This window comes from Tenrec ecaudatus, chromosome X (genome assembly GCF_050624435.1).
Source record: "Tenrec ecaudatus isolate mTenEca1 chromosome X, mTenEca1.hap1, whole genome shotgun sequence".
NCBI classification, from domain to species: domain Eukaryota; kingdom Metazoa; phylum Chordata; class Mammalia; order Afrosoricida; family Tenrecidae; genus Tenrec; species Tenrec ecaudatus.
In genome coordinates, this window is record NC_134548.1 from 21015418 (window position 1) to 21031943 (window position 16526).

Genomic DNA, 16526 nt, shown 5'->3' on the forward strand with positions numbered 1-16526 from the left:
TAAAGTACCCAGACTAACACATCCCTCTGGATCCATGTACAAGTCCTGAGCTTAATGAAGGGTTCTGGAATTCCCATTCTTCTCAAGGCTATGCGTCATTTGTTATGGTCCACACAGGCAAATGCTTTTGCATATGCAATAAAACACAAATCAATATTTTTCTGGTATTCCCTGCTTTCGATCAGGATCTATCTGACATCAGCAATGATCTCTCTCATTCTGCTTCCTCTTTTGAAACTGGGTTGTATTTCTGGCAGCTCCCTGTCAATGTAGTGCTGTAATTGTCTTTGAATGATCTTCAGCAAAATTGTACTTGGATGTGATATTGATGATATTGTTTGATAATTTCTGCATTCTGTTGGGTCCCTTTTATTTAAAATGGACACATATATGAATCTTTTTCAGTCAGTTGGCCAGATAAATGTATTCCAAATCCCTTGGCATAGATGAGCGAGTACTTTAACTATGCATCCATTCGTTGAACCATCTCAAGTCCTGGAGACTTGCGTCTTGCTAGTGCCTTCAATGCACTTTGGACTTCTTCCTTGAACATCACCCAGTATTGATCAACTCTCTGAAATGCTTGAATACTGAACAGTTCCTCTGGTACATTAACTTTGTGTATTCCTTACATCTTCTTTTGATTCTTTCTGCATCACGCAATACTTCTCCCTGCCTCCCGCCCCTCCCCACCCCAACGTGGAATCCTTCACTATTGCAACTGGAGGCTTGAATTTTTCCTTCAATTCTTCCAGCTTGAGAAATGCCGAGTCTGTTCTTTCCTTTGCGTTTTCAAACTGCAGGTCCTTGCACATTTCATTACAATGGTTTTCTGTGAGCTGCCCTTGGAAATCTTCTGGTCAGCTCACTTGCTTCATCATTTATTCTGGCTGCTTTAACTTCTTGACATTCAAGAGCAAGTTTCAGAGTCTCTTCTGACAACCATCTTGGCCTTTTCTTTCTTTCCTTTTGTATGATGCCATCCTACAAGGTATCTAATCTTTGATCAATCACATTCAATGAAGCCAATATAGTTTTAGATAGCCTCTAAATTCAGGTGGGACATACTCAAGGTCCCTCCACTCATCTATCAATTTATTGTACAGTGCTGGCTTGAGTAGCTATTGTAAATGCTATTCGTTTCCCCTGATTTCCTCTTCAGTGCTGTCTGTGAGTATAAAGGGAATAAATTGATTTTTGTATGCTTATCTTGTACTCTGCCGCTTTGATGAGACTTTTAATTAGTTCCAACAATTTTCTTGCTAATTCCTTAGGATTTTCAATGTATAGGATCATATGGCTTGCAAATAGTTTTTCTTCTTCTTTACCAGTTTGGATGCCTTTAATTTCCCTTTATTGCTTTGTAGCTCTGGCTAAAAATTCCAACACAATATTAAATAGCAGTGGTGATAAAGGGTAGTTTTGTCTGGCTCCCATTCACAATGGCAGTGCTTTCCGTTTTAATGTTTGCTCTTGTTTTGGTGTATGTGCTTTTAATTATGTTGAGGAATCTCCCTTCTGTTCCTATTTTGTTGAGTGTTTTTATATGGACCATGTGATGAATTATGTCAATTGCCTTTCTGCATCAATTAGTTGGCACATGTGGTTCTTCTTTCCTTTATTTATGTGAAAGAGATTACACTGATTGATTTTCCCATGTTGAACCAACCTTGAATACCAAATATGAATTTCACTAGATCATGATGTATTATTCTTTGGTCATATTGCTAGATTCTATAAGATAGGGTTTTCTTGAAATTTTTTGCACCTGTATTCATGAGGAATACTGATCTATAATTTTTTTTACATAAATTAACCCATTTATTACAGGCCAGAGAGGTTTCAGATAGTGGAGCTTCTACTGGTCTTTCAATTCCTTCAGTCTTCTGATGGCAGACTTTACTGTGACAGCAGAGGTGGTATTGTAGGTCCAGGCCCCACCGGCGACTGTCTTCATGCAGGAACCACAACGCCAGATGCCCAGGGCGCGTCTCTTCATCTTGGTTTTGCCGCAGAAGGAGCAAGTGTACTTGGCATGTTGGCTGATTCCAATTTTCTTCACCATTTTCCTGAGGGAGGCGCCGTAACGGGTCCCATATTTGCCCACGATCCCGACCTTCTTGGTGCGTTTGGCCAATTTAGCCGCAAACTAGTCCCGAGCCAGAGAGCCTGATCTATAATTTTTATATCTTTAGTGATTTCTCTGCCTGGTTTGGGTATCAGAATTATGTTTGCTTCATAAAATGAATTCAAGACTTTTCCTTTTTTTTTAAGTTAATCATCTTTAATGAAATGGCTTTGGGAAGAACGTACATTTTTATGACACCAACACTACAGTTTTCGGAGTCACAGTTAGATAGAATTGTATCCATTCCATAATTAATATGAATGCCAATATCTCTAGCCACTCATTTCTGTTACCTGGCAAACAAAATCAAGAAAGCGACCATCAGACAAGAGAGACCCACAGCTTCTGAAAAGGCAAATCCCAGGAGAGCCTCTGAGAATAGCCGCTGCTTCAGGGAAGGGTTTCTGGCATAACCAATGATGAGACTGCCAAAGACGGTTCCAACACCAGCCCAGAACCAGCCCCTCTACAGTTGCAGCACCTGCACCAGTAACTTTGGCAGCAGTATCAGTGTCTCTGCCGACTGCACTGGTCTGAAACTCCCCTTGGATTAGTGGAGACACACCAGCCTGGGCCCCATGAAACACTGCCGAGCCTCTCCAGTTCTAGCCTCTGGGCGATATTACATGGATGCAGCCATTGGTCTGTGTGCAACTCTGGTCCAGCTCAGAGCAGAGCGGGAGTGCAGGCGAGCGTGGAGCAGGCGAACTTAGAGTCTTTAGGGAGGCGTGGCTGGGGGACTTGGGTGACAAACGGCGTGGACTCCTCTCCCACTTCCTTGCTTTCCCGGAAGTGGCACCAGCGGCAGAGGTTGAAAGAGTGGGGAATTTTTAAAAAAGGAGAGAGAGAGAGAGAGAGAGAGAGAGAGAGAGAGAGAGAGAGAGAGAGAGAGAGAGAGAGAGAGAGAGAGAGAGAGAGAGGAGTTTTCCATTCTTTTCTATACTCTTAAATAGGTTGAGTAGAATTGGGGCCAGATTTCTTGGCTTGTTTTTTATCAATACATTTTCTCTCCTCTATTGGCTTATCGATTCAAGCATTGCATTGCTGCACAAGACCTCTTTAAGGTGTTGAAAAGCAAGGATGTCACTTAAAGGACTCCTCAGTTGCATCTGACTAAACCATGGACGTTTCATTTGCCTCCTCTCAAAAATGTGAACACACTGTCATCGAGTCAATGTCTACTTATAGGACTCTCCAAGGCAGGGTAGATCTGCCTCTGTGAGTTTCCCAGCTCTTCCTTATTCATGGGAATAGAAAGTCCATCTTTCTCCCAGGGAGCAGCTGGTGGTTTGCAACAGCTGACCTTGTCTATTACAGCCCAACACGTAACTACTATGCCATGAGGGTGCTCCAGGTGCCTCATCTGCCTGTGAAAGTTGGACGATGAATTAGGAAACCCACAGAAGAACGGATGTATTTGAATTATGGTGTTGGCAATGAATTTTGCTAAACAAACAAATCTGTCTTCAGAGAAGTACAGAGCCAGAATATTCCTCAGAAATGAGGACGAGGAGACTTTGTCTTGTGGACTTTGGACATGTTATCAGGAGAGTCCAGGTCCTGAAAAAGGGCATCATGCTTGACAAAGTAGAAAGCCATTGAGAAAGACCATCAAGGAGTGGCTGCAGCCATGGGCTCACACACAGCAAGAATGGCTTAGCAGAACTGAGACATGTATGACCTGGAGTCTCTATGAGTCAGGAACCCACTTGAAGGCACCTAATAAAACAATAGCATCGGCTTAGTATCTATACCTCGTTGCTTTTGTTTTTTAGTGGTTGCTTTAAGCCAGTGGTTCTCAACCATCCTAATACCACGACCCTTTCATACAGTTCCTCAGGTTGTGGTGACCCCCACCCAACCATAAAATTATTTTTGTTACTACTTCATAACTGTCATGAATCAGGCAAGCGCTGAGAAAGGGTCGTTCAACCCCGAAAGGGGTCAGGACCCACAGGTCAAGAACCACGTCTCTAAGCTTTATACTATGCCTTCTCAACTAATCACCATCTACTTTGAAATATTACACTACTTCACACACAGTGTAAAAAGCTTAAACAGTCTGCTCCCATGCCATTCTTTGTTCTACTCTGGTCATAATGTTACATCTACGAATGTTATGAAGCTCATAATCCATTATTATTATTTTCCCTTTCAATAGTCAATTACCGTATATATTCGAGTGTAAGCCAACCCGAATATCCACCGAGGCAACTAATTTTACCACAAAAACTGCATTAAAAATGTGCTGAAAGACTTCAACCCAGTGCCGCAAGGTGTGAATGCAATAACCCGGCGTGGAGTAGGGAACCAGTGGAGAGGTCTGGGAGGCTGGCCCCAGCACCAAAAATTAAGTGGATTCCTGCCCCTCCCCTGAGAAGAATTTGTTTCAAAGGACGACATTGATTCTGCAGCTCCGGGAGATGGACATATCTGATCAGAGCACACGGGAGCAGATGAAGGGGGAGGAGGTGAGAGTGGAACACAGCCTGGCCCACCAGGCTGTGAGGATGATGTTCCTGAGTAGAGCAGCCAGTCCACAGAGAGAACAACATGGCTGGCCCCACTATGAGACATGATGCCCCTCAGGGACTAAGGGCGATACAGGGGACAGCACCGGAGACACAGAGTGGGAATTGCACCTGACCTGATCCCACACCGATGCAAAGCACTGGGGGAGTGCAGCGGAACAGCAAGGGAATGGAGTGGCAAGGTCCCCAGGGAATGCTGAAAGTGGACTTTGGGGCCAGGGCGTGGTGCCCCAACAGACTGAACTGGAAAACACTCCTAAGGGCCAGCAAACGATCCTTGAATGAACTACAAGCTTTTATTTCGTGATGTGTTTTGTTTTGTTCTTTGTCAGTGGTTTGTTTTTGTTGTTTTGTTGTCTGGTTGTATACTGTTGCTTTGTTTTCCTCTGTCTTGTTTTCGTGCATGTTAGTGTCTCCACAGGTCTGTCTGAATAGGACAGGCTGGATGAACTATCTGGAGGAAAAACAATGGGACTGACAGTTCCGGGGGGACTTGGAGTGGGGGGAGGTGGGGGGGGTAAGGAAGTGGTGTTAACAAACACAGGGACAAAGGAACAACATGGGACCCAAAATGGTAGTGAGGGGGGAGTGGCAGGCCTGGTGGGGAATGATCAAGGGTAAGGTTGCGTAGAGAAGAGGTATAGCTGTAACCTATGTAGGGACGGAGCATGATAGTGGGGCAGAAGGAAAGTCAAGGGAGATGGAGGAAGGAACTGGGAGTCAAGGGGCATTTATGGAGATCTAGATAAAGACGTGTACATGCAAACATATATATGAGGATGGGGAAATAGATCTAATTATCTACATTTATAGGTTTAATATTAAGGTGGCGGAAGGACCTTGGGCCTCTACTCAAGCACTCCCTCAATGCATGAATACTTTCGTTTATTAAATTGGTACTCTATGATGCTCACTCTCCCGACACAACTGCTGAAGTCAAAGTGGGTGAACAAGTAAATGTGGTGAAGAAAGCTGATGGTGCCCGGCTAACGAAAGAGATAGTGTCCGGGGTCTTAAAGGCTTGAAGGTGAACAAGCAGCCATCTAGCTCAGAAGCAACAAAGCCCACATGGAGGAAGCACACCAGCCTGTGCGATCACTAGGTGCCAAAGGGACCAGGTACAAGGCATCATGCAAAAAAGAAAAAAATATATATATATATATACCATAGTGAATGAAGGGGGAAGTGCAGAGTGGAGACCCAAAGCCCATTTATCAGCCACTGGAGATCCCCTCATAGAGGGGTTTAGGAGAGGAGATGGGTCAGTCAGGGTGTGATGTAGTACCGATGAAGAACACAGTTTTCCCCCAGATCCTGGATGCTTCCTCCCCCCAACTACCATGATCCGAATTCTACCATGCAGGACTAGATAGGGCAGAGGTTGTACACTGGTGTATATTTGAACTGGAGGCACAGGGAATCCAGTGTGGATGATACCTTCAGGACCAGGGGTGTGATGGGCGATGGTGGGAGAGTGGAGGTTGAGTGGGTTGCAAAGGGGGAACTGATTACAAGGATCCACAAGAGACCTCCTTCCTGGGAGATGGATGGCAGAGAAGGGGGGGGGGGAGGGAGACTCCGGATAGGGCAAGATATGACAAAATAACAATCTATAAATTATCAAGGGCTCATGAGGGAGGGGGCAGTGGGGAGGGAGGGGGAAAAAAGAGGACCTGATGCAAAGGGCTTAAGTGGAGAGCAAATGCTTTGAAAATGATGAGGGCAAAGAATGTACGGATGTGCTTTATACAATTGATGTATGTATATGTATGGATTGTGATAAGAGTTGTATGAGCCCCTAATAAAATGTTTTTTTTTAAATGTGCTGAAAAACTCGGCTTATGCATGAGTATATACAGTATCTTTGAAAGACATTAAAAACAAGAATATCTCTATATTTTCCCACACAGTTATCATCTCTGGCGCTCTTTAATCCTTTGTGTAGATTGATTTCTATCTAGTATCGCTGACCTCCAGGCTGAAGAACCTCCGTTAGCATTTCTTGTAGTGCAGGCTTACGAGTGATGGATCCTCTTGGCTATTATTTATCTGAAATGTCTCGCTTTTGCTTTCATTTTTGAAGGGCCCATCCACTAGATATAAAATTCTAGGTTAGCAATTCTTTTCTTGCAGTGCTTTCCAGACATCATTACATATTATTCTCTGGCTTGCCTTGTTTTTTCCTGAAGAGCAACCAGTGGTTAGTCTCACTTTAACATCTTTCCTCGTGATTCTTTTCAAAAATTTGATTCTGCAATGGCTCATCCACGTGACTCATTTGAATTCTTAGACATTTGACTTCCTTTGGGTTCTCCAGAGAAACAGAGCTGATAAGTATAGGTCATATCTATATAGAGAGATTTACTCACTTGATTGCATGGGCTGCCACATTCAAAACTCATAGATTAGGTGGCAGGCTAGTGATTTCTACTGGCTTGGGCCCCAAGATCCAATGATCAGGTAACAAAAGAGTAAAGAGAGAGCCAGAGTTCTGTCAAAATATCCATTTACAATTAGGAGGCAGATCATACACTAAGAAATACTCCTTTCAATGGATTGATCTAATATACTAATTAGTTTACATTATGGGAGGTGATTGCACAACATTAAATTTCTTTGTGGCACATCATCAACTAGTCTACCGTTTGGCTAGACCACTGGGAACCATAGCCTATCCAAATTGGCACATAAAATTAACTACCACACACATGTTGGCTTATAGTTTTCGATATATTCGGAACATTCTTAAAGCTGAATAAGGGAAATATAAAATTGTAAATTGTGTTTCATTCCTATATACAATAGGTTTTCAAAGTTGCTGAATAATGGAATTAAAAGATAAAATATATTTATTCCTCAAGATAAGCTCTGTTCAGATATGTTATAGTTATAACAAGTTATTACACATTTTTTGGGTGAGAGAACATTGTGAAATCCATGCGTAGTGTCTTCATAATACAAATTTTTTCCATGATCTTTTTGAGGATCCCTGAAATTAGTAATGATAAAGAGTCCTTAGCAATCACAGTTCTATAGTGATTTCAGCAACTAAGTACTAGAAGGAACTTGCTTTGGGAAATTTTTCTGTCTGACATTCTGACCAAATTCTAAACATGATCAGTGCATAATCTCCCCCTCTCTAGGAGAGTATAAAATATCTGTAAAAGAAGAACGAGAAATTAATGTGTGAATTAATATGCTCAGAATCATGGTCTTTTTATCATCTCCTACTTTGATCTTTTCTCTAAGCTTGCCCCTTTAAAAAATGAAATTCCCAAGTATGGATTATAGTTCATTGTTAATCAGCTGTCGGATCAGGTCCATTTCTGAAATGAGACAGAATTGTAAATGATTTATCCTAAGTGATGTACTCTGGATTGGACCTTGTTCACATGATGTCTGGTCAGGCAGATAAGAGAACTCCCAAAAAAAACCAAAAAGAAAGAAAACTCCAGGCAAAGAGAAATAGAGATTTTAATACCGATTGTCCAGGCTCAGTGTTGAGTCCTGATTCTGTGCCCACCGGGGCAAGCCGCGTTGGCTGACCAACAACAGCAAGCATCCTTGCACAATTACTATTCGTGAGCAAGAACTCCTGGCAAAGATCAATGAAGAAGAGAAAAATCCTGTAGGAGGGCAGGTCAAAGCATGTTTAGAAAGGAATTTCTCTCTCTCCCCAGTGGACTATTCACAATCGTTCTTCTTAATCCCGATAGTGTGGTAGCCTTGTACTAACAGGTAGAAGGAAGCAAACATTCTAAATGCAGACCAAGGGCTTTGCAACATCACTTAACAGTTGCCATATGAAGAGGACAAAGCTGATGATCCTGTTAGGCAGCTAACTTAAGGATGGGGTTTGTCATCCCATGCCTGCAAAGGTCCCCAGAGAGGAGGTTGGAAAGAAATCAGGCATTCATTAGACACCTATGAAGACCCCAAATTGAACATGCTCATACTCAAGCCTCCAGCCAGGTGGGAAGTACACCTGGGCGGGCCAACCTAGGGCCAGGCTCATGACATCACCCAGGTGGGCCTAACTCAGCCAATGGGGTAAAAAAATACTACCAGCCACACCTTCCCCTAGCCAGGGGGTGGGCTAGAATAAAGGCAGGGAGCAGGCTCTGGGACGCTCTTTTACCCTGCTCCTGGTCAGAGGCAGGTGGAGTGTAAGGGTTTCCCTCTCCTGAGCCTACTGGGCGGGGGTGCCCACAGCCTCTGGGCCCACCTGCTCTTAGCCTCTAGAGCAGTGATTCTCAACCTGTGGGTCACGATCCTTTTGGGGGGTCCAACGACCCTTTCACAGGGGTCGCCCGATTAATAACAGTAGCAAAATGACAGTGATGAAGTAGCAACGAAAATAATTTTATGGTTGGGGGGCGGATCACCACAACATGAGGAACTGTATTAAAGGGTGGAGGCATTAGGAAGGTTGAGAACCTGTTCTAGAGTTCCCCCTGTAGTTCAGCATGGATGAGTGCTCTTTTCAACATAGTTGTTCAGGCCCAGTTGTGAACCTCTTTGAGACTATAGAACCTGAAACTTGTCTTGTCCTTCATGAAAACCCACTTGGTTTACAAAATGGTTTTTGGCGTGAATTCATTCATAGTGCGAATCAAAGAACCAAGGTATTACCAACTCCAGCAAACCTAACAATCCCATTTTCCAAATGAACATACTGAATCAAGAACTTGGTCCCAAATCTCACAACCAGTAACTGACAACCACAGGGAGGATTTGTATCTGGTTTGTCTGACTTCCCAAGGTCCTGCTTTTCCTGCCACACCGGTACACTCAGCTCTGCCATCTTTGGATGGCATGTGTACTCAGTCTGCCAGCCCTTAGTACCACGCCAACGGATGAGCCTTCACTTGCTTGCATGGGAAAATCCTCTCCCCCTGGCAGATTATGAATGTGCATCATGATTATGAAGGGAAAGCATAGATGAAGAGCTGTGGACCATTTTCCAAGTGTTGGGACAGCTCTCAGCTCAGAACGAATGATGATACTGTGATGCACTAGATTCATTGGCTGGATGGGCAGAGAGGAATCACCCGTGTGCAAAAAGTCCCAGAGCCTCTGGAATGGTTCCATAAAGGAATCTGGGTTCTATGAAGGCATCTTGAGGCTTCCTAGAGTGGTACAGACCTCCCCGGAAGTCAATTGTGGACTTCACATTGACCTACTTATTGAATTCTGCCTCTCACTCTTATTCTTGGGTTTGGGAGACAATGGAAACATAAACAAACAGCAACAGCAACAAAACAACAAAAGACCCAGAGAAGGTAAGCATAGGAAGAAAGAGCTGGTGAGAATGGCAACTCTTTCAAGAGTAACAATTCTCTGTTGTAATAAAAAGAAAGGTGTGTGCTCGGTGAAACTTGACTTGAGAGGACCAGATGTTTTGTTTCATTGTTTGTTCTTTAAACAGTTTTATTGGCATATAATTCACACCTGTCCTGGGTTTCACATACAGGAAAAACAACAACAACAAAATGAAACAGTGGGAAAAAATGCAATCAAAAGAAAGCAGAGAATATGGAAAACTGTAAAAAAAATTAAATGGGTCAAAAGGGAGATCAGATGATAAGGTGTTACATTTTAACCTAATTACGCTTGCAATAAATCACTTGCTATCAGTCTGATAGCAAAGCTACTCACATCCCTGGTCAAAGGTCAGAGGTGAGTCTGGAGACCCTGCAAATGGATTTCGAGCTTTCACTGTCAGCCACCCGCCTTCTGCAAAGTCGGTGTTCAGAATTTCAGCTCTAATACCATTCCCTCCTCTAGATTTGGATTTTATTATTTACAGTTCTTGGATCACACAGACTGGTGCGTGTTTTGCCATGTGGCCCTGGCTGACACCTCACTTAGGTAGTCGCCTGTATTAAAACAAGCCTGTAAGATCCCAGATATTATTTTGCCTGATAGCCGGGCACTATGTGCCTCCTTCACCACAATTTGCTATAGCACTCATGTCTTCAGTGATCTCTTCATGAGGGTAAGTAGAGTAGGGCTATATCACAAGAACGAATTGTTCTTAGATTAGGGCTATGATTAAGTGTGAGTTCAAAAGCCATTCATATATCTATTCTTTGTATATGTTTGTCACTGGTCCACTTTAAATTCATCTTTTTTTAAATTTGGGGAACATTTTAAATCATCCCCATGGGGCATATTGTAATTCGATTGATAGTATCATTAAGTTAGCCAGTGATGCAAAATGTTTAGAACTTTGAGGAAAGTATACTGGTATAAGATGGCTACTTAGACCAAAGTACGTAGCTTGTTGACTTATATAGATTAAAAACTTAAGTGATTCGATACTATTTACACAAACAATGAAGATTGGAGATAGGGCACAACTTTCAATAACCTCATTCACAAAAGCAGAATTGTGTCTGCTAGACCTAGTCCATAGCTGTTTTCAGAAATGCATACTATTCCATAGTGTGCAGGTACCACAGTTTTTTAATCCACTTCTATGATGGGCATTTGGGTCGTTTCCAGTTTCTTGCTGTTGTGAACAGTGCTGCAGTGCACATGGGAAAGCATACCTCTGTTTGTGTGCTGGGTGGCATGGGATTTCTATTACCAGTTATTTTAGGTAGTGCCATATCACTTTGCAGAATGGTTGCACACGTGGACAAGCCCACCAGTGGTGTATACAAGTTCCCGTCTCTCCACACCCTCTCCAGCACTTGTTGTTTTCTGTTGCTTTTTCAATCGGGCTAGCATTGTGACTTTTTGTTGTTGTTGTGTTTTGTTCATTTTGGTGTGTTGGGGTTGGTTTTTTTTTTTTTTTTTGCTTGACTTCCAGCCACATGACTGTATTGGATCCCGTGCCTGTTGTCCGATCTAACTTCAGACTCACCCTTTTTGCCACCAGAGGCCCATCATTGCAGAGATGGCGCGACAGAGAGGAGGCCGCAGTTGCAGTTCTGACTCTACCCCTTTCTAGCTGCATGACCTTGGGCAAGTACTTAACACTCTTTGAGCTTTGATTTTCTTAGCTATTAGAGGAGACATTTGGCTTAGAGAACCACTCACATTCTCTGTTGTCTGTTCAATCCCTGGTTCTTCTGGTTTACAGTCACCCAGGCCAGCTTTACTTACATTGCTGTTTGAATGTCTATGTTCCTGAAAGCTCAGAAGTAGAAATGTGTACTTCGTGTGGTTAATGAACAACCCAAACACATATCACAGTTATTTGACTCCTAGGGGTCTGGGTCTGCAAACATACCTTTTGGCTTTCTTGTCCCCTTCCCCTACCTACATGATCCCTTCAAAAGCAGTGAAACACACTCGGCCACTTCACCTCCAGGATGAGTTCTCGGGGTTTTTTTCCCAACAGACTATTCTGAAAATTCACTCAAACCAGGGCCAGAACGTGGGTATGTTCATTATTCCTCAGGCCAAATGGCCTACTTGCATGGAGTTTGCCCCCTGACAGTTCCTTCTTTGAAGTGCCATCTATTTGCCCAGGTTCCCTGTTAACATTTAATTGCCAGTTTATGAATGGCACTAAGGTTGGTCAACTGGGTTCTGAACTTGAAAAATCTATTACAGGTACCCAGGGGCCACAGGGAAAAGAGGGGGTGTCTCCTACTTTGCACACTAATAGGCAATTATGTTCTATGATGCTCTCTCTGAGTAACCTCCATTCCCAGATGGGAAGAGCTGATGCCTTAGAAAGCCTACAATGGTTGTCGGTACTCTTCAAGCTCCAGGAGACTGTATAGTCTTTGGGCGGGGCTCCTGGAGCGGGAGAGGGAGGCCAACCTGTAGGCGGCAGGTCACACTGAGTGGGTTACAAACTGTGTATCCTACCCTCCGTTCTGATTGGTTCTCTTCTTTTCCTCCAGGGTGCTGGAGCCCTTCCTTCCAACCTTCTAAAATAACAAACAAACAAAAAGTCCCATGGCCATGAGGTCCATTCTGACTCACAGGGATTGGTAATATTGAACTGCATGTCCCTGGAGTGTGAGATCATGCCATATTTGTGCTTAAATTCCCCAGACACAATGCTTGACAGAAAGCAGACCTGAAGCGTATGCTGACTGGTTTTGAAGAAGCAGGCTTCTACTGCCCTTTCGAGGTGGGGTGAATGGCCTCTGGTTGTCCTCCCAGCCTCCTGGGGTCCACACCTTTGTGTAAACGAGACCCTTCCCTGCAGAGTGAGCTGCTCTCATTACTTGCTCTTTTTTTTTTCTTTTAACATTATATTGTGTCTTTGGTATAGGTTTGCACGGCAGCTTAGGTTCCGTGTCCACACAAGTAGTTCAGTGACGTTGGTTGCGTTCTTCACAACACCCACCGCAACATTCTCAAACACCCACCGCAACATTCTCACTGTTTCCCTCCTGCTGGCTGCATTTCTAGTCATCCAATCACCTGGTCCTCTTACCTGCTCAGCTTTGTTTTCAGGTCATTATTTACCATTTAGCCTCAAATAGGTGATTTTTTTTTTTAAGGAGCACAGTACTTAGGGGTGATAGGCATTCAGTTGTTTTGTTTTGTTTTAACCAATTTCTTTTTTACCTACCAGGTAACCTCAGGGGTTAGCTTTCTGGTTCAAGGCTGGAGAGTATTAAAGGATGCGACTTTGGAAAAGGTGAAGGGATCTTACTCCTATAATTGTGTTCTGCTAGCTAAGATCCACACGCTGACAGCTCACGGAGTACTCCAGGGTCTCTCCTGAATCTGCATATTGGGTCATGCTTGGCATAAGACCTGACACTGTTTGGTCCTGTTCTATCACTCACTGGCATTTCATCAACGCTGACTCATCATTCTTTCCGGAAGGAGAAAGACCTGTCATGCTTTGGGCTGCCAACTGAAATCATCAGTGAGTGTTGCCTCTGGAGAAAGATGAGGCTTTCTACTCCCTTACACAGTTCCAGTTTCGGGAACCCACAGGGGCAGCGCTACCCTGTTCTAATGGATTCGCCACGAGTTGGAATCAACTCCGTGGCGGTGAGTCTGTTATATGAGGGGACTTAAAAAAGTTTGCGGAGAAATTGAACAAAACAATAATGGAAGTTGTCCACAAACTTTGTGAAGCTCCCATGTATACAATATCACTATGAGTTAGAGCCAAGTCAGCGGCAACTAAAAGCAGCAGGAAGGAAATAACTTCCCCAAAGTGGAAGATGCTGTTCTGAAAAACGAGTAGGTGTCCATGACAAACCATAATTATTGTTTTGTCATCCCGTTCACCACATCACCACCCCACCCCACCCCACCCCACCACCTCTTACCCAATGAGTACTTGAGACTGAATGACAAAGTCCTGGCTCCTGTCATATCAGGACTCCTGGCAGTAAGCTATGAATTTTCTTTTTGTTTTTTAAGTTTTATTTTATTGGGGGCTCTTACAGTTCTTACCACAATCCATACATATATCCAGAACCGTCGGTCCCATTGTTCTCTCCTCCGGATTGTTCATCCCGTCTATCTTGTCCAGACAGACATGCAGAGACAATAATACACGCAAAAACAGAGTAAAGCAAAAGCAAAACAACCAAAGCAAAGAAAATAAATTTAAAAAACAACAGCAAAAACTGAAAAGCCCTCTGAGAGGTCAACACAGACACTGAACAGAGATAGGATTTAGGCAAAGAACGTGAGGTTAAGAGCAGCTTTAATAGGGAAGAGAAGGAGCTCCTTGGAGAGAAGGGAGAGCAGAGAGAGGGACAGGAGCATCCTGAGCTCCTTGGAGAGAAGGGAGAGCAGAGAGAGGGACAGGAGCATCCTGAGCTCCTTGGAGAGAAGGGAGAGCAGAGAGAGGGACAGGAGCATCCTGAGCTCCTGGGAGAGAAGGGAGAGCAGAGAGAGGGACAGGAGCATCCTGAGCTCCTTGGAGAGAAGGGAGAGCAGAGAGAGGGACAGGAGCATCCTGAGCTCCTGGGAGAGAAGGGAGAGCAGAGAGAGGGACAGAAGCATCCTGAGCTCCTGGGAGGGAAGGGAGAGCAGAGAGAGGGACAGGAGCATCCTGAGCTCCTGGGAGGGAAGGGAGAGCAGAGAGAGGGACAGGAGCATCCTGAGCTCCTTGGAGAGAAGGGAGAGCAGAGAGAGGGACAGGAGCATCCTGAGCTCCTTGGAGAGAAGGGAGAGCAGAGAGAGGGACAGGAGCATCCTGAGCTCCTTGGAGAGAAGGGAGAGCAGAGAGAGGGACAGGAGCATCCTGAGCTCCTGGGAGGGTTCCTAGACCCAACAGGGAAATCGCCCTTCGGTGGGGCAGTGGGATCGTTGCAGGATTTGGGTCAGGGAAATATGCAAATGAGATGAAGACAGTTGCTGGTGCTTGCACAGTAAGGAGAAGGGGGGCTTCCTGGTGTGCAGCGGCAGAGTCTGAGCCCTTCCCAGAGCTGCTTTCTGGGGTGTGGGGGGAGAAGCTGCACAGTCCAGCTCTGGCCTTGATTGGAGGGGGGCAGGGGAGGGGCTGTGCGCACCCTGCCCAGAGAGAAAGAAGCTCCTTGGACTGCTGGAGGCAGGGACTGCACAGTCCAGCAGATCACCCATCTTTCTGAGAGACTGGGGGAAGGGGCTGCATGGTCTGGACCCAGCCCAAACACCCTCAAATAGTTCCAGGTCTGTCCATTGACCTTCATGAGTGTTTTCCAGTCGAGTCTGCTGGGGTGCCACACCCTGGCCCCAAAGTCCACCTTTGGCATTCCTCTGGGACTTCATTGCTTTGATCTCCCTGCTGTTCCACTGCACCCCAATAGTGTTTCACCCCGGAGTGGTGGGGTCGGATCGGGCACATCTCCCAGACTGTGTCCCCAGTGCTGTCCCTCATAGCGCTATGGGTCAGTGAGGGATGTCATGTCTCGTGGTGGGGCCGGGCCTGTGATCCTCTCTGTGTATTGGCTGCTCTGAGCCAGATTATTGTCCTCAGGGCTTGGTGGGCCGGGATGTGTTCCACTCTCTCTCCTTCCCTTTTGGTTTGCTTCTGAATAGAAGTGCCCTTATTCCTGAGCTGCATGAATTTTCTTTTAGCTAACCTAGTTTTAGTCGAATACTGTCGTTTGCAAACAGAGAGTCCTGGCTGGCATGCTATTTTTTAGTAACCAACCTGGAGTATGGATTACAACTCAATGTGAACAAAAGTCCTCATCATTGGAGTAATAGGTAACACATCATGCTAAAGAGAGGAAAGATGTCATCTTGCTTGGATACACAATCAATGCTTATGGAAGCAACCGTCAAGAGATCAAACAACTTATTGTATTGGGTAACTCTGCTGCGTAAGATCTCTTTACAGTGCTGAAAAGCAAGGATGTTCCTCTGATCACTAAAGTGCACCTGATGCAAACCATGGTATTTTCAGTTGTCTCATATGCATGTGAAAGTTGGACATTGAATAAGGAAAGCTGAAGAAGAATCCATGCATTTGAATTGTGGTGCTGGAATAACATGGAAAGTGCCATGGAGTGCCAAAAGAACAAACACATCTGTCTGGGAAGAAGTACAACCAGAATGTTCCTTACAAGCCAGGATGGTGAGACTGCATCTAACCTACTTTGGACTTGTCGTCAGGAGAGTCCAGTCTCTGGGAAAAAGGCATCGTGCTTGGTAGAGTAGAGGGGCAGCGAAAAAGAGGAAGGCCCTGGACAAGATGGATTGACAGAATGGCTCCAATGATGGGATCAACATAAGAATCAGTGGGAGGCTGGCACAGGACCGGGCAGTGTTTTGCTCTGTTGTACATAGGGTTGCTATGAATCTGAACTGACAACACCCGCTAACAACAACGACCTCTTTTAATGCAGCTTTTAGTAACCCATTAAGGTGAAACCATTATCCATAACCTAAAGTATAATTTCCAGTAAATAATAAATCCAGTCCTGAACCAAACAAGCCATGTT

General features: G+C 44.5%; 2 protein-coding genes across 2 annotated transcripts in view; both read right to left on the reverse strand.

Annotated features, from left to right (window-relative positions):
• APOO (apolipoprotein O) overlaps positions 1–16526 on the reverse strand; it is a 168321-nt gene that overhangs the window by 11674 nt on the left and 140121 nt on the right. The gene's annotated exons all lie outside the window — the stretch shown is intronic.
• On the reverse strand, positions 1804–16225 carry LOC142433195 (large ribosomal subunit protein eL43-like). The gene is made up of 2 exons (XM_075538300.1): positions 16181–16225; positions 1804–2149 (listed from the first exon to the last, which is right to left on the reverse strand). The coding sequence occupies exons 1-2, from the start codon at positions 16223–16225 to the stop codon at positions 1859–1861; spliced, it is 336 nt and encodes a 111-aa protein (XP_075394415.1). The 3' UTR covers positions 1804–1858.

Coding starts and splice junctions, on each gene's coding strand:
- LOC142433195 (XM_075538300.1), bottom strand. CDS start 16,225: ATGCCTTTTTCCCAGAGACTGGACTCTCCTGACGACAAGTCCAAA. Junction 2,150..16,180: donor CTCCTGACGACAAGTCCAAA/GTAGGTTAGATG, acceptor GCTCGGGACTAG/TTTGCGGCTAAATTGGCCAA.